This window comes from Triplophysa dalaica, chromosome 25, assembly GCF_015846415.1.
Source record: "Triplophysa dalaica isolate WHDGS20190420 chromosome 25, ASM1584641v1, whole genome shotgun sequence".
Classification (NCBI taxonomy): Eukaryota; Metazoa; Chordata; class Actinopteri; order Cypriniformes; family Nemacheilidae; genus Triplophysa; species Triplophysa dalaica.
In genome coordinates, this window is record NC_079566.1 from 2,762,139 (window position 1) to 2,784,516 (window position 22,378).

The 22,378-nt window shown below is 39.5% G+C and overlaps 3 protein-coding genes across 3 annotated transcripts; 2 read left to right on the forward strand and 1 right to left on the reverse strand.

The window, feature by feature from the left end:
* Nucleotides 1–438: 438 nt before the first annotated feature.
* On the forward strand, nt 439–5,977 carry LOC130415704 (G1/S-specific cyclin-E2-like). The gene is made up of 12 exons (XM_056741573.1): nt 439–514; nt 1,206–1,250; nt 1,441–1,504; nt 1,589–1,636; nt 2,632–2,738; nt 2,878–3,013; nt 3,100–3,246; nt 3,390–3,485; nt 4,710–4,844; nt 4,948–5,059; nt 5,300–5,457; nt 5,553–5,977. The coding sequence occupies exons 2-12, from the start codon at nt 1,237–1,239 to the stop codon at nt 5,634–5,636; spliced, it is 1,101 nt and encodes a 366-aa protein (XP_056597551.1). The 5' UTR covers nt 439–514; nt 1,206–1,236; the 3' UTR covers nt 5,637–5,977.
* Nucleotides 5,978–6,114: 137 nt separating this feature from the next.
* Nucleotides 6,115–16,658, reverse strand: ints8 (integrator complex subunit 8). The gene is made up of 28 exons (XM_056741572.1): nt 16,524–16,658; nt 15,810–15,945; nt 15,019–15,193; nt 14,682–14,822; nt 14,423–14,494; nt 14,296–14,347; nt 14,011–14,193; nt 13,778–13,885; nt 13,506–13,658; nt 12,621–12,721; nt 12,311–12,452; nt 11,878–11,948; nt 11,632–11,807; nt 11,420–11,550; nt 10,095–10,205; nt 9,510–9,714; nt 9,146–9,267; nt 8,881–9,065; nt 8,723–8,756; nt 8,466–8,525; nt 8,309–8,370; nt 8,096–8,214; nt 7,820–7,923; nt 7,683–7,733; nt 7,528–7,601; nt 6,741–6,805; nt 6,482–6,525; nt 6,115–6,292 (listed from the first exon to the last, which is right to left on the reverse strand). The coding sequence occupies exons 2-28, from the start codon at nt 15,937–15,939 to the stop codon at nt 6,176–6,178; spliced, it is 2,988 nt and encodes a 995-aa protein (XP_056597550.1). The 5' UTR covers nt 15,940–15,945; nt 16,524–16,658; the 3' UTR covers nt 6,115–6,175.
* Nucleotides 16,659–16,945: 287 nt separating this feature from the next.
* Nucleotides 16,946–20,437, forward strand: LOC130416096 (zona pellucida sperm-binding protein 4-like). Its single transcript, XM_056742209.1, has 11 exons — nt 16,946–17,217; nt 17,285–17,403; nt 17,669–17,912; nt 17,988–18,110; nt 18,769–18,941; nt 19,018–19,115; nt 19,221–19,360; nt 19,505–19,682; nt 20,001–20,139; nt 20,220–20,294; nt 20,394–20,437. The coding sequence occupies exons 1-11, from the start codon at nt 16,980–16,982 to the stop codon at nt 20,400–20,402; spliced, it is 1,536 nt and encodes a 511-aa protein (XP_056598187.1). The 5' UTR covers nt 16,946–16,979; the 3' UTR covers nt 20,403–20,437.
* The last annotated feature ends 1,941 nt before the right edge of the window (nt 20,438–22,378 follow it).

A 22,378-nucleotide genomic window follows, 5' to 3' on the forward strand; every position in this document is an offset into this window, starting at 1 on the left:
CACTCAAAAATAGATGTTTATTCTGTGAGGTTTCTGCTTTAGTTCGGTCCTCGAATGTACAGTATGTTTACATTTGCACTGAACGCACGTGGCCGCAAGAGTTCTTGAGCTCCGCCCATTCAGGAAATACACAAACGTTGCATTTTCAATGAAAGCTTTCTTTATATAAAACAAACGCACATGCAGATGTGTGTTAAATCCGCGTACATGATATGAACACTAAATAATACATGTATGCCTTTTTATATGCTATTTATTTTATAATATTAGACGGATAACAGAAATCTATAGGCCTGTGGTCTTTGCAAAAATATCAATAAATGACAAAGTAAAAGATTCTTCCAAATATATTATAAATATTATAAGCCTCAAGTGGAGGTTGTTGACTGAAACAGCGAATTCAGGAAAACAGTATCATGTCAGCTGGCGCGCGACAGACGAGAGCGCATGCGCAACATCCCACTGACAGCTGCGCGAGAGCTGAAACACTTGGCGCCGGCGCGAGACAGATCTGGTAAGAAATGCAACGTTGTACATTAAAGTTCATCTTTGTTAATTTAACAAATACAGCATTTCATTACTTCTTTTAATTCAGCAAAGACTGTCTAACCGCGTTCGCCGGTTTTATTCACGGTATTTATTATAATCGCACACGCACATCTTCAGCTTTGTTCTGCTGTAAACATGAATTCTTGCATATTTTTTTAATAAACTTTCTTAACTGTCTCCGGCTCCTCAAGATCCGACTAAATTACTCGCGTAACACTTCCACGTCGTTTAATCCACGTTTGTAATGTGTATAATAGGTTACAATGCTAACAGGCTAACGTTTTGGAGGGACGGTATCAACAGGAATATCGTTAGAAATAACCGTGTCTTTATCTTTTGTAATGTCAGACGCGTGTCATTCACATGCATCGCATGAAGTTCGTCAAGCGCGTGCACGATCAATGAAATGTGTACATACGGCGTTATAGTCTGTTTACTAAACGTACATCGATCCCGCCAGAAAGGAATTTGGCGCGCGCTTGCATTAAAAAAACTGGTGAAATATAATTCAATACACACTGAGACTGTATTATACTCGCATGGGTTAGTAGTGAAGGTATATAAGAGTAATGTAGATGAATGTATGGCATAAGGACTGTATGGCGGTGTGTTTATTGTGAAACGTGAACTAACAACAGTTCAAATGTGTTTGACAGACCTCTCCTGCAGAAGACTACAGAAACAAACATGACCAGAACAAGGTGATATTATACTGTTATAACACACAGTTCTTTTTGCTAAACACACTTATTGACTGTTGTTGTTTTTAAGCTAACATATTGATAATATACAGTGTAATGTTGACATTTCCCCATCCACACACGAACATCTCTGCATTCTGATATAAACATCACAGATGGCATAATCTAACACATGTGAATGTTGTTCTAGTGGACCCCGTCAAGCCAGACATGAGAACGGAAACACACGCCGGATAGCAACAATAAAGAAACAGGTATAGTGAGTTTTCAGACAGGAAGCATGTTTTCTGTACACTTCTATCACTGCCTTGAAAAAACTTGCTGATCTTTTTTTACAGAGCAACAGAAGAAAAACCTTGATAACAAAGTTCAATAGCACCACTCAGGTATCAGAGGACCATCACAATATTAATAATCCATACATTAAGCTTTTCTTTTGCCTTCATTTTGTACATACACTGTAATTTTTGCTGTAATTTCGCAGCAGGTATGCCGGTAATTTACCGTAGATTTAATGTACAATTTTGATTTAAGCATAAACTTACCTAGTTTATATATATATATATTCTTTCATAAAGACTAAGTAGGCCTATCTTGGGTCACTTTTCTTGTTATGTTAATGTATCGTGATCAAAGTTTTAAAGAGAAGAATACTTAGGAAGAATGTCGTATTTTGCAGTGCTGCTGTGGCAGGAGTCAAACTGTTTTTATTTTGATTAAACTAATTGAAAACAGTACTGATTGGAAATGATATGAAGTAGTTATTCAATCTACAGTAAGTTACTGGCAAACCGGCTGCAAAAACTACAGCAAAGTTTTAAGGTCTTTGCACGGACAGTCCGAAATTTTCGTCTGAGTTTTTTCATATTTGGCTCTCGTTTGTACGGTGTATCTGAATTGTTAAAAAGGACACTCAAAATGCTTGACGGATGCGAAAAACGCAGAAAATCGAACCCAGTCCGGATTTTTTATGACGGACGAAGATATCGGAGGCACTGTGTAAATGTGATTGACAAAATGTGAGGTCGTATTCATTTTTTAACGTGCAGAAATTTGGGACGCAAATTTTGGATTCAATGTGCAATGGGCTTCACAGTGTTAATAGTTCACCCAAAACTGAAAATTCTGTCATCGTTTACTTAAAAATGTCAGATCCGAACAGATCTCATCCTTCATTTACTGGGAAAATAAATATTACGGCTGTAAATGGGGGATGAGATCTGTTTGGTTACCATCATTCTTCCAAATATCTTCCTTTGTGTGAAGACATTTATACAGGTTTACAACAGAACAAGACAGAATTTTCATTTCATTTGTGACACATTTTCATGGTGTATATTTGACCAACCTTGACATTCGTCTCAATGTGAACACCTTCTAGGATGTGCGGAGACAGAATGATGTGCACAGAACGGACGCAATTGTGGAGATTTCTGATTCCTCTGATCAATCTTTAGATGTTCGTCCTTCTCCGCTGCCAACGCTCAGGTGTGTTCATGTGGACATTCTGGATCTTTCTATACAGCAACATACAGTAACTTCAGGTTGACGTTCAGTCTGATGTCTCCTTTCACTTTTGTCTCGGTTGGTTTGATGAGTGTTTTTGTGTTGTTGTGTTTGGGGGAAGTTGGGGCAGCTCAGAAGACGTCTGGGTGAAGATGCTGAGCAAAGAGATGAAGTACAAACACAATAAGAACAGCTTATGCAGACATCCGTCGGTGCAGCCCAAGATGAGAGCGGTCGTGCTGGACTGGCTCATGGAGGTACAGACCCAGTCAATGCTGTCTCTCAATGTTGTTGCTGTCGTGTCAGATCAAGTCTTCAGTAACCGTGTCCGACTGTTTGGCAGGTGTGCGAGTCGTACACACTTCACAGACAGACGTTCTATCTAGCGCAGGATTACTTCGACAGGTTCATGTCGACTCAGAATGACATGCAGAAGGACCGTCTGCAGCTCGTAGGAATCACGGCGCTTTTTGTCGCCTCCAAAATGGAGGTAAGAACCTGTAACAAAACGAGGACGGCTAACATCGTATGAAATTGGTCCTTTGTCATGGCTGTCGTAGAAAATATTGATCAAAATTTGAGGTTTGTAGAAGTGGTAAATAGATCACTTTGCAACATTGATTCTTGTTGCAGGAAATCTATCCGCCGAGGATCTCAGAGCTGGCGTTTGTGACCGACGGAGCCTGTCTGGAGGAGGACATACTGCAGATGGAGTTGATCATGTTAAAGGTGTGAAAAGTGACATTACTTTCTATTCCACATGTCTTTCAGATAATATGAGACCGTGGTCTTCGTGTTTTACGTATTCTTAAGCTTTCTATTGATGTATGGGTTGTAAGTATAGGAGGATATCTGACTGAAATCTGAAAACATATTGAGAAAATCTTCTTTGAAGTTGTAAATCAAAGGCACTTTAGCAGGCCATCCACTCACATAAATAGTTTGCATATACTTACATTTGGAAATTTACAAAATATCTTCATGCAACATGATATTTACTTGATATCCTAATGATTTTTCGAGCATTTTGACCCATGCGATGTATCTTTGGCTTTTACCAAAACTGTTCCTGTGGTAACTAAGGCTGCTTTTGTGATCCAGGGTCACATTAGAGCTGTGTCTGAATTCACACACTATCTACTATATAGTGCACTATATCAGGTGTCCGCCATTTTGTAGTGTTGTCCCAATTCTGAGTAAACAACTCATTTGACTCCTTTTTACCCACAATGCATTCTGATTTTGAGTGTACATCCGATGTACATCACTCGCTCACTCATATTTCCCATGATCCAACGCGAATCAACTGTCTGATTAGAATCAGCTGGAGGAAAACATTTGTTTTGTTCTCTTTATTAAAAACGAATACGATAAACGTGACAAATAATGTAACGATGAACTTTACCATTTAACAAAACAATCCATACAGTCACACAGGTGTAATATAATTGTTATGACGAATATCCTGACCGCGACAGTACTGTCATACGCAGGATATATTACATTAGTGTCCAAAATTGTTTACTCATTTTCATTCAATTCTACCCCATATAGTGGACTATTTAGCATTCGCTATATAGGGAATAGTGAATGAGTGAACAAGTGTGTGACTTCAGACACAGCTAAAGTGTTTATATTAGACACACTTCATTGTTTTCTGGGGGTAAAAGCAGTAAAACTTAAGTCATCCCCTAGAGGTCACAATCTGACTACTCGGTTCTTTAGAAAAAACGGTGCGGTAACTGAATTCAAGCAAAAATGAGGAGGGAGCCTGACCGATCCCTTATGAAAATGAACATGTTTTTATTATGGTAAAAAGGGTTCATCCGATAGATTTTGTATTTGTACTAAAATTTGTGTTCTGATATTAAGACGGCTGAACGTGTCAAATGAGTATAATCTTAAAAACCTCAATAATGTATTTAATTCTGTGTGTGTGTGTTGTGTAAACAGGCATTAAACTGGGATCTGTATCCAGAGACGGTTGTATCCTGGATGAAGCTCTACATTCAGATGGCATCAGTATACGACTTCACCGATCCGTTAGTGCCGCAGTTCGCTCAGGGAACTTACATTCAGATTACACAGGTTAGTGTTCGCCACACAAACTACATCAAATAAATGTCTAAATGTAACATTTCATTGAATGTTTACATGTATATTTTAACACTATCTTTTCATTTGTACTCAGCTGTTGGATTTGTGCATCCTTGACATCAATTCTTTGGACTTTAAATACGGAGTATTAGCTGCGGCTGCCTTTTGTCACTTCACTTCTGTTGATGATGTAAAGAAAGTATCAGGTGAGACATTTTTACACGAGTATACATGTCAAATTCAGATTAAATCGTTCAAAACCACCAAGCTTTTTATATATACGTATATTCAACTCTTAATATTGCGGTAACAACTGGTTTGGGCTTATGTTCAGTGTTCAGACCATACACTTATTTTGTTGCGGTGTTATCGTGAGCTTAATGATAATTCAGTTTCACATAAAAAGTGATTCTTTAAATTCAAATATTTATTGAACGTTCACACAGGATTAAGGTGGGAGGCCATGGAGACGTGCGTGAACTGGATGGCCCCATTTGCGGAGACCGTGATGTGCTACGAGAAGGCACAGCTGAAAGACTTTGTGAAAGTGTCGTGTGAGGACAGACACAACATTCAGACACATGTGGACTATCTGTCCATGCTGGTGAGTCTCGTGTGATCCCTGCAGTTTGTCTGCTTTGCTTCTGCGGTGGGCAGGTCAGGGTTGATCATGAACATTTCTCCGTCTCTTGTTTACAGAAGGAAACTCAACAGAAGCAGTCTGAAAGTTTGAACCACAGTTTTCCACCAACACCACCCAGCAGCTCTGAGAAACCTAGTTAACATCTGTAGATCCGAACGACAGGGCCAGTGCTAGACTCCATCTCAAGTTGTACAAGTGTAGTACAGCAGAGACTGTGTATATAGACTTCAAAATGGAGTTTAAAAAACAAATTCTGTTTTGATTTTTGAATAGCTTGATAATTTATGTTAGTAAGATGTAATTTTCTTAGTTAGCATTAATAAATTGTACCAAAAAAAAGCAGCCTGCTTAAGTCTGTATAGTCTGTTTGTTTGAACTTAAAAACGTGATTCCTGAAATGTTTGAATGCCCTGTCAAATATTGTTTTCCTCATACATTCGATGTTTTAACTGTATATAAATGTACACTATATTTACAACTCTCACATTTGCTAAACCCATCAAATTGTACATTACATGATCATTCCACAAACAATTGTGAAATAGGACAAATGTTGTTTGAACACTGAAAATTCTGTATGTATAAATTTGTATAAAAGCAAATGAGAGAACAAGCATATTTATTTGAATTTTCAGTAAAAAAAATATTTATTTTTTTAAAGCACACTCTTGAAGTGGCTCTATAAGAAGAGTTTTGCCATCGCCTGCAGGAATCTTTTCTTCCTTTTTTGAGCTGCGAGCTGCAGGACTTCTTCTGGATTACTGGAGTTGAGCTCTGCCTGTCCAATAGCCTTTATCTGTTCAAACATCATTTAACATCATTAGTAAAGATCAAATGAAGTGACCTTGCTGTTTTGTATTTGATAACAATGAAATGTTAGTTTTTGTCCACGTGTTTTAGTGGCGATGACTGCTGGAAAGAGTTTGCAGTGATTCTACAAGTGTAATAAATATTTTTTTAAGCGTGAAGCTCAACCACATCTTACCGCAACTTGTCTTTTGTCGCTCTCTCCGCGTTTGTAGTGAATATCTGAGGGCAAAGATTAAGGTTCCCTAACACAGGACAGACACTAAGTAGGTTATTTTAAACCTGTGTTAGAGCCAATTCGCAATCAAATCATTGAATTTCATTGAATTTATAACTGGCTGAAAAGGTGATGTAATCTCTTAATACATACAGTAACATCATGAAAACAGGCATGAATAACATCATAACCTGACTGGGGTGTGATTTTAAAAGGATACATGTGAGATATTCCAGAATCGTCACATCCCAGATGTAGTCGTAGAGGGAGTCCATAGAATCATGACTGTTGAAATGAAAAAAACATTTTTTTACAACTCTTCTCTCCGGAGATTAACAACAGAGCATGCTTCCCTGATGACAAAAAAATCCTAGAATTTTAAAGTTATACATAATTAATATTGCATATAGGAATTTTTAGTCCGTTTAATATTTGACCTGTATTTCTCTCTCCTTTATCTTAAATGTGTGCTTCACTGTGTGTGTGTCTGTGTGCTTCTCTGTGTGAGTGTGACTTGGTTTTTATATATTAGTGGGGACCTAAACCTGAATACACACCAACTCATGGGGACACGTGTCACTGTGGGGACCAAAATTTAGGTCCCCAGGGGCACAAAAGCTAACGAATAGTACAGAACGATCATTTTTGAAATTCTAATAATGCAAAAAGTTTTCTATGATCTTTAGAATATCCCGTTTTATAGTATACAACTCATTAAACCTATGGACTGTCCCCACGGAGATAATAAAATGTGTGTGTTGGTGCTTGTGTGTGTGTTGGTGCTCGTCTGTGTGTGTGTGTTAGTACGTGTGCATATTGTGTGTGTGGAGAGTTTGTATGCGAGTATGTCTGTCTTTTGTCTTCGAAGATCTTGAGGGTAAGAAATGATAGATTTCAATTTTGGGCGAATTATCCCTTTATGTTATACATTCTTTATTAGTACATTGCCTGGGAATTGAACCAGCGACCTTTCTGCTTCTACCCACAGGGTTCAAACCACAGGTTACCTGCTCTGCTCCTGAAGGGCTTTGAACGCTGTCATGTAATCCACTTCTCTCAGAAACTGGCAGAGAACAGCCACCTGTGACGAGCAGACAACCAGCGCATGAGTTTATCACCAATCATTCAGACGGGATTTGTGACAGTGAAAACACCAGATTACCTGCGTGTGACAGTTCAACAGCGAGCAACATTTGATCATTCTCTTCAGAACCTACACAGATGTTTCACACCTCACATTAGATCACAGTCACATACACTCATCAATTACAACAGAAGTCTGAAGAGTTTCTTGGGTACCTGATCGGTGTAGACATCAGAAGGAACAGGTTTAGTGAAGTAATCTGAGCACACAGTCCCGGCCTGCAGGTAATAATGCATTGCTGCAGAATACTGGTTGGTGACTGTAAAACAAAAAGAAACCTGTTCATTCACACATGGAAATTCTTTCAATCATCATATTTTGGTGATTAAAACCTCTCGGACCTTTCTGCACACAACAACAAAATCTCCCATTGTTCATCAAATAAACATTGGTTCTGTTTCTTCTCACGGTTACGTGTGTCTATTGCTCACCAAAGTAGATGTCGGCCTGTGTGCAGAGCCACGACTGATTATTGGGGTTGAGACTGAGAGCGAAGTTCACCAACTCCTTCAATGTCACGACCACAGCTTCAACGTCCACAGATTGTAAACTTCACATCCAACAAAATCCTCCTCATTATAGCAAACACGCACAGTACAGCACAACACATCTCCTCATATTATGTTTGACAGTTTGTGACATACTTAGCCAGAGAAGAAGGCCATATGGAGAGATGTTCAGCGGTCACTTCGTTCACTATATCATCCTGGAAAAACACATATGTACACAGTGACCTAAACGTGAAGAGTTGATATCACAGTATAACTAATAATGTGACGTATGAAGGGTCTTATCTCATACCCGTACGATACTGTGCAGCCTCACAAACAAAGAAATGAGTGTTGTCAGAACCAGCGGCTCCTAAAACAGCAACAAAACACAGTAGCACCCATTAAGAACCAAAGCACCGTCACGGATCAAGCGTGCGTGGCTTGTTTATTGCTCATTTGTTTGACACGTCTCTAAATCACATCTCTTAAGGTTAAAATAATATTAAAATGTCACATGTTCACAGACTTTTGGACCCTGCTGTGAATGTGCAGAGTTGTCCCACTTACCCGTAGTTTCTTCATAAAGGTCATGAATTTGCTTCTAAAATAAAAGAGGACATTTTATTGTAGATATTCAATACTCGGTATGTATAATAAAAAAATCCAAATGTCTGTTCCTGTGAACAGCCAAAGGATGAAAAGATGATCTGATTGTTCTCTCTCACCGGGGCAGTATGCCGAGAGACGAGTCTCTATGTTTCAGAAGACTGACTCTTCCATCACTGCTGCGTTTGTGCTGACTGGAGACGCTACAGATCTGCACCACCACCTCCCAGAGCTCTTTAGCCGTGCGTCTGCACTCTTTAGGTCCCGGCAGCTCTTTACAGGTGGAGGCTATCAGCTGACCCAGCTGCACCACAAAAACGCCATACATGACATCTGATCTGAGATCATATAGGTTGTAACATGCGTTTGAATTAGTGCGCACACCTTTATGTAGGGGTTGTTGTTGACCAGCGACTGAGGAACCTGTAGTGTCAGATAGTCGTTCTCTCTCCAGTTGAGCATAAAAACCACACACTCCTCGCCCACAATCTGACGCAGTGGGATATCTGCAGTATAGAGATTCAACATTTAAAAGACGTTTCCTTAATAAATCAAACACACTATACTTCGGGTCACTCGTAACCCATGATTGGCACATGGAAAAAAGAGCACTGAGAAAAAAGAATGAGATTTAATAAACATAAAATAAGTTAAAGCTCTACTTCTACGCATGGATGCAGCGTGTAGTGTCTTTATATACAAGTGACATGAGAAGTCTCCTTTCATTCATTTCTTTATCAACACATACCGTGTATTCTCATCTCCAGGTATCCTCGTACTCTGCTCACCAGGTCGGGTGGCGGTCTCTCCATGTTTCCATCGGCAGCTCCAGTCTCGTGCGCTCTGATGTCCAGTAAGAGCATCTCATTGAGCATCACTTGACGCAGCTTAGGAGAAAACTCTGTCACCACCTCCAGACACGCTGTGAACAGCTGCCGAGCGTGGACAAAATCCTGCAATATGTGACAAACAGAGACTCCATCAAACAACAAATCAGCTTAACTTAATGTCAATATTACGATTCAAATTTTATGATTTAAGATCATTTTAAGATGAGGTTTATCATATTTATTTACGTTGGATGTACAATACAGTCTAGAAATACAAATTAATTAACAGGTAAGCAAACAGCAGATATAAAAAAGCACAGAAATAATAACATTTATGTAAAATTATGGTATTGATGACAAATGACTGGATCAGTTTATTCACTGAATTGACATGTTTAGAATAAAAGAATTGAGATTTGTTCAAAAGCAAAGTCTACACCAGGACAAAACATTTTCCTTATAAAACTTATTGATGCTTCTGCTGGTCTTGTTTTCATACACACCTTTATATTGATGCAGTGCAGACCTTTCGCCATCAGGATGTACAGCAGGTCTCGTGTCAGGTTGTCTTTTATTGCTAGTATGACTTTCACATAATCACCTGGAACCTCCCACTACAACAACACAACATATACATGAAACACAAAGCTGACCTGATAAATGACCAGTTCACATGTTTAAATTTCATTATTGTACTTCACCTAAGAGGCGCTGGAGCGAAGTTACTAATTATTCCAGCAGATGGCGAAATGTATTAGACGACGTTGTTGAATTTACAATACTAGCAATTGTATTTATTTGATTATTTTTATGCTTTTGTTAGCAAAATTTCATATACACAGATGTAAATCGTCTGGAAGAAAACCCTGTTTTATTTCCTTCTATTTCATATTCGCGCATTGTTGGACGCTTGAACATTTTGCGGTTATCCACATACAGCGACCATGATTTTGTCCTCCATTGTCGTTTCGGATTTCTGCCCCCGCTCGCTTCTCGTAATCACATCATTACTAGAGCAAGCTCCTGATTGGTTAACGCGGCGCGAATATTCCCCAAAGTTCAGATTTTTCAACTCTGTCAATTCACGCCACGTCATTCACGGAAATCAGGCCGCAGGATATCTATCGCGTCTTTGCATTGACTTAACGTGTAAATCACTCGCGCTTAACTTTCCTGTAGCTCAGTGGTAAGAGCATTGCGTCAACAACGTAAGGTCGTGGGTTTGATCCCGGGGGATGGCACATACCTATGCATAAATGTATAGGATAAAGCAATGTAAGTCGCTTTGGATAAAAGCATCTGCCAAATGCATAAATGTAAATGTTTAATGCTTCATTCGCGTCTGGTGGGAACGCACCATTAGGCCAAGATGTGACCAAATTAGTCCTGGCCACAAACTCAGAGGAATTGTGCTCTTCTGTTGTCAGATACAGAAAAAAGTAGCATACCATAATTGTATTATCTAAAAATGTGCTATAAAGTTAAGGGCTGATGCCACTAGTGCCATCCCTTTAAAATGTTAGTCTAGAGCCCAAAATCGCTCATCAATCATTCATTGTAATATCGAATCGTTATAGTTACATCATCGCAATATATTGAATCGGCACACAGGTATCGAGATAGTATTGTGTATGTAGATAAGTGTATCGTCCCAGCCCTAGTTTGTACTGTTCATTGCCATCACATGATCACATTTGCAGGAATATCTTCTACACTAAATTAGCCATTTACGCGCCACTGACCACCTGATGCAAGTTAAAGGCGACAGCCCTAACAGACTATCTCAGGTGTTAAAATGAGGCAGAAGACCACCCGTGTAAACTCTGACCTTGCTGTTGACCCTCCAGTATGGTCGCTCGGCCATCCCGTGCAGCTCGATGACAATCTGTCTGATCTGTCGAGCGTCCAGCGAGAGAATGAGCTGTTGTTCAAACTGACCGATCCTGACGCTGGCGGTTGCTATCAAGAACAAAACACAAACAATAAACAACAAGACATCGCTTCCAGAAGATCATGTTGACTATATCTGAGAGGACATACTGGGAATGTCGTAAAAGGAAGGCAGTGGTTTGGAATTGAGGTTGACTGTGGTCGAGCACTTCCTCATCTGCTCCGTCAGGACCTGCTGCTCCTCGTCGTCCAGAAGGTCCTTGAGGAGTTCATGAGACGACACCATGAGGGCCAGAGAAACGTCCTCCAGACTTTCAAAAACATACCTGCGATCCAAACCAAGATCAGAAAATCCACCACCATAACACACAGACTTAACCTTGAGATTGTGCTCACTTGATAAAAACAGCCAATCTCCTCTTGTTCCTTTCTGACTTGTTTTCCTTACTCAACGACCGCATGCACACCTGCGCATGTAAGACGACAGAAAGACTGAAAAACACTGCAAAACTAGATCATGTTTATAACTAAGTGACTCTTATTCCTGATCGGATTCAAAGAACTTCTTAAAGCAGTTAAAGGAAAACATTACATTTGTTGAAGCAGGTCATGTGTTGGCAGCTCAACCAATAGGATGACAAATAGACGACATCACATAAAACACCATAGTGCTACAACGCAGCCCATTTCTTGTATCGCAATATATCGTTTAATATAAATATTTCTTTCATTCAACATTTGCGTCTTATCAAACTGCCATTGCTATTGATTTAATAAAGCACCTGCAGATATATCACAATGAGGTTTTACTATAGTAAAGTCAGTGTACCTCCATCAGAAATCTGATTGTGTTTTCAGAGGGTTTCAGAAGCAGCTGATGAAAGGAAACACTGAGAACTCGTCCCTCCAGCGCGTCTCTCACGGCGTTACACACACACAGTTTATGACACACCACCTCCACAGCTCTGTCCCTGACACACAACACAACACGTTCAACATTATTTCTCACAACCCTGCAACATGTTATCCTAAAAAAAAGAGTCAAAACAAATCTGTAGAATCCGTGATACAAAACACCCAGCAGGAAAAAAACTACAAGCTCATTAAAAAGGGTAAAATATGATTTAGCGGCATCTCACCCTTGTTGCAGTTTGTGCAGTAGCTCCAGATGAATAGAATGTCTGAAGCTGTCGGGTAGACTCAGTGTGACATTATCTCTAATGAAAGCCTCGATTAAAGCCTGCATGACAGAAATACAAGACTTTATTCTAAGACTCGCTCTAATCTGTATAAATGTCTTTGTTCAGTTGAACACAAAGGAAGATATTTGGAAGAATGTGAGCAAAGTTCTATGGCACCATTGACGAACATAGTAAGAAAAATGATTATGTGGTTTTCATTCTGTTGAACGTTAAATAAGATATTTGGAAAAATGTGGGAAAGCAAACATTTCTGGGGCACCTTTGACTACCATTGTCTTTTTTCCAACTGTTGGTCAATGGTGAAAATTGCCAACCTTCTTCCAAATATCTTCCTTTGTGTTCAACCAAACAAAGACACTTATACAAGTATAGAACAAGCGATTCATGACAGAAGTTTCATTTATGGATGAACTTTCCCTTCAAGACAAACAACTGACATTAATGTAAGAAAATAATGGAGTCCACACCACAATTAAAATGATAAACATATAGAAGGATGATTTTCGGATCCCTTTTTTCCAACATGGACACCCAATCAAAATCTTTTTGAACGCATCTGTCTGTGCGAGCTTAAAATAAACATAATATTACTGTCTGTGGGTGTGAACACTAATATAGTTATCCTCAGTTTTCCTTCTTGTTGTGAACGGCCCTTAACTCTTCTCACATTTAATTCTCAATGTCTACAGAGAACTCTTGAGAGCAATATTAGATGTCAAATGGAAGAGATTCTCATGTGATTCTGAAGTCTAGTAGGTCTTTGAGACTTATGGCGGCACAATATAGAAATGATCAAATGCGAATGCTCATGATTTCTTATACCTCATAGTTCTGATCCTTCATGAAACAGCTGATCTGTTCATATGGGCTGAGCGGAGCCGAGCTGGAGTCTGAGGTCCCGATCAGAGTTCTGCAGGCGCTCCAGTAACCAGCCAACCGCTGTTGGTCCAGATGACAAAAAGACGAGCTACCCACCTGCCAAATACAACAAAATTAGGATTGACACAATGCGAAACAGCTGCTGTTTATATATGGACCAGGGTATCTACAGGTGCAGGTGAACAAGAGAGTCTTGTAAACGGAAAACGTCTCACCTTCGAGAGTAATTCTCGTGTGAGTCTGAAATGTTCTCTGGCTTTCTCATACGACGAATGATCAGAACAGCCTTGCTGAAAGCAAATGCCTCCTAAATCATAATGCACCTGTAACACAGTCTCTAGTTACAAACATTACCGAGAAAAATGTTTCAAAAACTGACGGCGATCGGTCTGCACGGCGCCGCATCAGGCCGAACGCGCCTCTTCTCTCACTAAGTCACATGACCCACCTGACAGTGCAGGTCATCGGTACTGATCCGCAGCCCTGCAGTTGAGGACTCCGTCTCTCCGTTGGCTGAGCTGGGATCAGCTGCCAGCAGGTCCAGGGTACGAAGCGTGTGCATGTAGAAATCTTTTTTGATGTTCAGAGCTCGTTCTAACACCGTGATGGAGTCTGCAGCCTGTTCTCTGAGCTGAAAAACATTCGGATATTCTATAAGTCACACTTAAACAAAAGAAGTATAAATAGCAACAAAACATTAAAAGCGATTGTTATTTATTCAAAAATACCATACCACGCTCAGTATGTTCTCCGTCAGTTCCTTCTCCTGCTGGACCAGACTCATCCTGCGGCACACAGAACACATCACTGTAACACACTTCACACACGCGTGTCATTAAACAGCGAGAAATGTGTCTTACATGTTTAGCTGATGTGGTCCAGGTTTGGTCTGTTTTTCCGGAAAGCTGCTCAACACAATGGTACGGATAGCCCTGTTGAGACAAGATGCTGTTGATTGGATATCTCAAATAGTTCACTAACAGTGGACCAATCAGCGGTGAGCATTCTCCTTATGCAAGATTTTACTACTAAATTAATGGTACAAATCGACCGGCAATAACATTTACATTGTGCCATTACACTAAAGATCTGTCGCATGTAATGAAGCGTCACACTGACCATCTGTTGTAGATGAGCACGGCCATGGCTGTGGTGGGCGGCAGGCTGGACAGATCGAGATCTACATGCTTTACTCCAGGAGGAACACGACTGGCACACAGCAACTCATTTAATAACATGTTCAGCACAGGGATGGTGAGCCTGCAGACACATTCAAACAACTGTTAGAATTCTAAAGTAACATAATGTTACGCAAATATAATATAGTGAATGAAATGTTCATTATTTGCCCAGTCAGCAGATCCGATTGAATCAAGTACTCTAACTAGGACTGAGAAAGTTTCACAAAAGGAAAGAAAAGGAAATCAATCCACATTTTATCATCACACACACACACCCTTTCTCTAGAGCGTTCAGGTCCCATCTGAGGTGAGCAGCCACCTTTAGGGCCAACAGTTTGAGTGTGCGGTTCCTGCGGTTATCCACCGGCGGCTGGACCTGGTTCTGCTCATTTAAAGATGGTTTAGAGGCTTGCTCAAGAAACTGAATGACCAGCAGAACAGGAGACGGGTCTGAGAAAACACCATGAGAAAGAATAAATCTGTCAGTCTCATTCTAAAGCTGGTGTGTGAAAATTAAAGGGACAGTTCACCCAAAAAAGAAAATTTGGTCATCATTTACTCACGCTCAGATTATTCCAAACCTGCTTTTATTTGATGAACACAGAGAAAGATATTTGCTAGAATGTTAGTAACCAAACAGATCTCATGCGCCCTTGACTGCCATAGTAGGGAAAATAAATACTACGAGAGTCAACGGGGGTGAGAGGTATTGAGTTACTGACCGTCTTCCAAATAGCTTCCTTTGTGTTAAGCAGAACATAGAATTGTATAATAGTTCGGAACAACCTGAGGATTAGTTAATGATGTCAGAATTGTCATTTTTGAAGCCATGAAAGGAATATCTTCTTACGATAGCAAGTGAATATTGAATGTGTTATAAAGACACTTTGTCATCCCAATTACTTCAAAATCAAAAACAAAGTTACAACTATTTTTTGTGACGTTGGACAGCGTGTTCATTTCTTGTGAAATTAAATAATTCCTTCAAATCGGGTGCAAAAATCAACCCTTCAAGGCAATGCATGTCTACAGTGACTGTGAATATTATTGTGCGATCCTCAGATACTTGGATGGTTCTGCTGTAAGTGCTGCTCCAGTAATGATGGATCCAGCAGAAACTCAAACCAGGACGTCTGTGGTGGCGTGGAGGGCCGACTGCCGGTCACTGCCACCCGGTCTGCCGCCTCAGCACTCATTCTCACCTGTCCAAAAACATGAAACATTCATGGACATGTTCAATGCATGTAGCACAAAATGTGTCCCAGAGAACATGCATATACTGCTCACGTCAATAACAAATACATTGTGAGAGTATCTATAGATTGCATACATCTAGATACTTGTTACCTGTTCTAGTTTCTACTACTTAGTACTTTCTTGTTTGCCAACAAGTCACTGTGGTGTAGTATACATTATAAAAGTCTATTGCAATTCATTAGTAAATTAAAGTATATTACAAGATTATATGTGGGCTGTTTATTTTAATAACAGCAGACAGTTACACAATACCACTGTGCAGAATCAGAGACATTAACATTCTCTATGTGTGCAGCATCTAAGATAATTTATTCAATACTGGTGACTACTTAAGCAATAAAGTAACTCGACCATATCCCCATTATCAGCATTTTATGAACTGATGACAGCATTGACGTCAGAGGAGATTTACAGTAATAATGTTTTTTTTCGCGAATAAAGCTGCAGTTCATTCAGAGTCTATTGTCTTTAATCTGTACAATCCTACTGGAAGTTATTTTCCTACACGAGATGATGCATTTACCTGTTCTCTGGATTTGCGAGTAAATAATCCGACAGAAAGACAAATCTGAAAATCAGCAAAAACAAAAAGCTCACTTGTGTTCCTAAGGCGCCATTGCTATTGTTTTCTTCTGTTGCAGACAAACAGAGCAGCAGACCCAACAGCGCCACCACTGTACAGGCGAGCAGGTGCAGCCTTAGACCACGCCCACTCCACACGAATGACAGCGAGTTAACATAAATAGGCGTGTTTAGCACCGAGTGTTGCGCAATCACAGCTCTTGATTCGCTTTCGTGATATTTTGATGTCATAAGTCTTGCGCAGCGCAGACAGTTTACGTCAAAAAACGTAATTAATAGTCATCGTGAGCTAATTGAATATTAAAGTTCAGTTATGTTAAACCCACAGCGCGCCAGGTGATAAGAATAAAGTCTCCTCTTGAGTTTATTGTCATGAGCTTCAGTTTCAGACGCACATATGGCGGCACAGAGACAACACGCTCTTGTCATTCTGGCTTTATGCTGCGTTAAATTGGGGTTTTCACAGAGTTTAAATCATCATACAGAAATATATGATTATTATTCAGAAAGTGAAGCTGAAGCGCAGGTCGATGAGAGTTCTGAAGTTCTGAAGTCTAATCTGCCTGTTTACTGTTATAATCAAACTCTTAAAGTGATTTTACCCTCTGGTTTAATAAGTAAAGTGCAGATTTTGGGTAAGTTATTTCATTTGATGATGATTCATTTAATATAAACTTTAATTAAAAAACATTTTTTTTTTAGGTTTCTCAGTCATTGAATCTGTGGTTGAAGCTCCAGAGTCCTGTGGATACTGTCTGACACAAGGCTCTGATCACAATATATTGCATGTCGACTACACTGGCTGTCATGTCACCTTGGAGGTATTTTAGTGCAGGAGTCGTAACTAAACAAACAATAATTCAAATAGGATGTTTTTCTTTAAAACATGCTCTTATGATGTTATACCAAACAAAACAGGCCATTGCAATACAACAACTTAATCTGCATGTGAATGTCGTCAAGCACTTTTACACATGAAAGCATCCTCCCTGAATATCCTGTAATACTGAGACCACTTTTAACATTTTCTATTTGTTTTCATTTCCGAGACGTATCTGAAATGAAAGTGGTTGGGTTTGTTCCTAGGATGGCCGGTATACTCTAACGGTGCTCTATCCTAATGAAGATGGACTGCTGGATGTTGCTACTTTGTCTTGTGAAGCATCTCCAAAAAGCAGTTTGCAGTCAGATCAGATGTCGAAGTGTGCAAAATTACACCCCGGTCCTGCTCCTCGTAGCCCCCAGCAACCGCCAGCACCAATAGAACCGGCACCTGCCCGGTCAGCACCACCCAGACAAGTCCTACTGCCATTGGACATCACACCAGGAGGTAACGGTCCACGATCACACTCCTGCACATTCCTCTAGTGTATCTTTTAATGGCCTGTCATGGGATTCTGTTTAGGGTGCAGTGTTTCTGTGGATCAGAGGGTGACGTGTAGCACCTCCCAAATAACTTCAGATGAGTGCCTGGATACAGGATGCTGCTTTGATGCCTTGACCGCTGTCTGCTACTATCCAATGGATGGTATGTACTTGTGCCATTACCACCTTACATAATGAAGTGTTATGTTTTTATTAGAATGAGCTATTTCTATCTACATACACCGCGGGTCCCCTTGCATGGAGTTTTACATGTTGTAGCCCAAAACGGACAAACTGCTGTACAGAGCGCATTTCATAAGTACTCTTATCTCCTTCAGCAAAGAAACAGAAATATGAGGACGTCTTAATTCTGCGTCAACTGCCGTAGTGCTTCGAAAGGGAGGGTGGAGGGGTGGTGTAAACTGTGGGTTTTATGTCACAACCTCACCACTAGATGCTGCTACATTTCATACACTGGCCCTTTAAACTAATTTAACAGTGTTGCTGCGTCTCAATTTGCATACTATCTGTCCAATATAGTGTTTCAAAATAGAATAAGTAAGTCCCAAATCATAATATGCTGAAGCGAGTATTTCCAGTGAAAATTTGGCGGATGTTACCCACAACTCACCACAAGAGGGCAGAGTTTAGTGACGCTACACTGCATTAATCAAATTAAATAAAAGCATAAAAATATGCTACCAATGTGAACTAGCCGTGCTGGTCTGTCTGTTCCATGGACACATTTCTTAATAATACTTTGATGTGCTAGTAAATGTGAAATGTGATTTAAGGTCTCTGTTACTTTCTTGTTTTTCCAGAATGCACAGCCGACAAGAATTTTGTGTTTGCTGTCCACGCTGATTTCGCAAACGTCCCCGTGAACCCCATGAGCTTGATGGTGTCTGGGAAGACCGGTTGTAAACCTATTATTTCAAATGAGGACTTTGCCATCTTCAAATTTTCTGTCACAGAGTGTGGAGCACACTCTTTTGTAAGTACACTTGCAGGGTGTGCATTCACTCGACGCGTGTACTCTTCTGAGGGCACATGCTGTAATTCTTCATCAGGTCATAGGTGACACGACCATTTACATGGTTGAGGTACACACCATCACCAGAGCCCGCAACCTGAAGTATGGCATGATCACCAGGGATAATCCCATCAGGTGCTGTCAATTGAAAATAGTTTTCTTATATTTGAAGAAGTCAAAGGCCACAAGTTTCTCAAAGAATATTAACTTTGTTAAAGCCAATATTCTTGCCCTCTTTAGACTGGTTGTTGAATGCCGCTACTCAAAGGTTTCCGCCACCTCTGTGCTTGCCAGTGCTGGATACATGGTTATGAGTCCAAGTCTTCCTCCTCATCTGCTCTCTAAAGGACTGTTTGGAGTTCAGCTTTTAATTTCTGAAGGTAAATCTCTAAAGGGTCAAGTTCAGCTCTTTTGATCAGATCGTCGCACGCCTTTACTGGCACCATATGTAGCAGGAGGTACAGACCGTCACCTTCAATAACCAATCATGGAGCTATCTGATTGACTCCATCTTCCTCCTGCAGATGAGACCTTCACCAAGTTTTATTCACATCATCATCAGCCTCTCAGTGCTCTGTTGGGAAAACCTGTCTATCTGGAGCTGCGTCTGAAGTCTCCCAAACCTCAAGCTACTTTAGTGGTGCAATACTGTATGGCTTATCCACGCTCGGCTAAACGCCCTTTGGTTCTGCTTTTTGAGGGGTGGGAAACAATATAATCACACAATATACATAACATATACATCAGTTTATCCAGATGAAAATGAAGCGGAGTGGTATTTATTTTCTTTAGGTTTTTTTTCCTCTTCTATTGTTTTGTCAGTCATGTTATAGTTCATTTTGCTTTCATGCCAGTGTCTGTTTCTTATAATCCTAATTATTTCTGCAATTAACTTCCAATAAATCACAATGTAATATATTTAAAAACAATTTGTTAAGATTAGGCTGGAAATGTGCTGAAATTAAAAGTATATATTGATGCTTTTAAAATTCTTATTTGTCATTAAACCTTATTTTTCAGATGCCCTAACCCCCTGAATAGTAGCAACACCTCCATTCTTTATATGAAAGATTTGCCTCAGAATCAGCACCAGCGTCGCTTTGAGATTAAAGCTTTCCAGTTCATGGACCTGTCCAGCAATAAGTATCTCAATGAGGAGGTAACATAAAGAACAAAAATAAACAGATTTCTGTGTCTTTCCAGATCGTTTGTATAGATTACAGTCTGTCTCGCCAACAGATTTACTTCATGTGCTCGAGTGAAGTGTGCATGCCCTCTGGATCACCTTGTGTGGAAACCTGTTTTGATGGAAAGGTGCGTGTCTTATTTTTCAATTAAACAAATGCAGAAACATTACACATGTGAAAACTTTGTGTATCTACCAACTGATATGATCTTTCAATTTTTTTGTAGTCTCCGTGAATAAGAACTTGGTTTACATCTGAAGTGCATAAATCCCTCGCTTGCGTCATCTAAGAAAAATAAATTTTAACTTATCTTTGCAAGATTGTTATTTTCCTTGTGTAGGTGTATGTGGATTTAAAGGTGCATTGCGTGAGATTGACAGAAATGCAATATATTATTCATAACTGTCTTCAAAGGTGTATAAAGACCTTACACTATGAAGCGTTATTAGAAAATTCTGTCTTTATTTTCTCACCCTCAAGTTGTTACAAATCCGTGTAAATTTCGTGGGAAAAATAACAAGGTAGTCAAAGTGCCACAGACCTTTTTGCTTTTCTTCATTCTTTAAAATATCTTCTTTTGTGCTCAACCGAACGAATACATTTATAAACCCATTTTTCTACTATGTTAGTCAATGGTGGCCAAGAACTGTTTGGTTACAAGCATTCCTTCAAATAGCTTTTTTCTGTGTTCATCACAACAACGAAATGTAAACAGATGTTGAACAACTTGAGGTTGAGTATACCCTTTAAATGCCAGTTTGTTAACATGGTCCAGTGCTGTTGTTTTTTAATAAAAAATGAATTTGAAATATTTTCCATATGCTGCTAAAGCGATTTATTTATAATTATGCTTAAGAAGCTGATTTTTATTGCTACAGTCTTGGATATATAAGTAATTAAAAACCACTTTAATTGTTGCATTATTATTTTCAAGCAGTTTTTTATAAATGCATAGAGGACAGAAATGTCCATGTTCAAATACACTCTTAAAAATAAAGGTGATTCACAAATGTGCCACAGAAGAACCCTTTTGTCCATAAATGTTCTATAAAGAGCCTTTAACAACCGAACAATCTTTCCTTTTCACAAAAGTGAAAAAGGTTCATGAGATTATAAACAAAATAAAGTATCTTTGACTGAAAGGTTCTTTGTGGAAGCAAAACTGGTTCTTCTGTGGAATTTCAGCAAAGAACCTTTTAAACACCTTTAAAAAAGTTGAGTTAATGATCAAAACAACATATTCATGTCTGTAATCTTGACATGAATTTGATCCAGATAAGTATAATTAATCATAATCAATTGAATTCATCCCAATTTGGACTGATATTTGTTTCCCTCACAAAGGATGGTGGAGAATATATTATTTATAATTGTGATCAATGCATGATAATTCTTAAAAATTTGGTGAAGAATAGTGTTTAAATAATACTGTGCCTCATCGAATCCCTCTCATTACTGTCTTGGTGCGTTAACGAAAATGTTTTTTTTTGTGTAATGCCAGTCTTTTTAACCAGCTGTTTAAAAAATAAAAGATTTCTTTGTAACGCATACATAATGACCAAATGCCTGTATGTCCACAACACATCCAATGTGGAGTGCTTTTTTGAAGCTTTGTTCTTCGGTACAGGATACTTCTCTTCACCACTCGCTGTGGTACAATGGAGAAACTATACTTAACATCACACTTAGATGTCACTATTGGATCTTATTGTTGAAATCTGGAATTGATTATATTTGTGAGAAAGTTTTTACTATTCATAGCTGCTCTTAAGTTTGCCTCGGCCTCAAGGAGGATCCCGCCCGGCATCCCACTCCCTCGTCCTCCGTCTCCTCCAGCCAGTTCATCGGCCCCTGAAGACACCTCCGCTCAGGGATATCCACTTGCCAGCTACCTCGTGATTGGAGGATACCACATCTCCACCTTTTGCCTCCAGGATCCCATCAACTCCTCTTCATGCTTCTCCTCTAGGCCATTACAGCCCCCTAAGTTTTCAAAGCTATTGAGGAGCTGAAGAATAGTGCACTGGGGAATCTATGATGGCCATGGCAGGATTCACAGGAAGCTCATGGGCAGCCAATAAGCTGTATAAATTTACAATAAGCTGTATAAAAAACACTGAGAGGATTAAAAACATTTTCTGCATTGGGTAAGCATCACAAATGCATCGTACAGTTTAGAAAATGGCCACTTATATTTTCCCCAAATATATT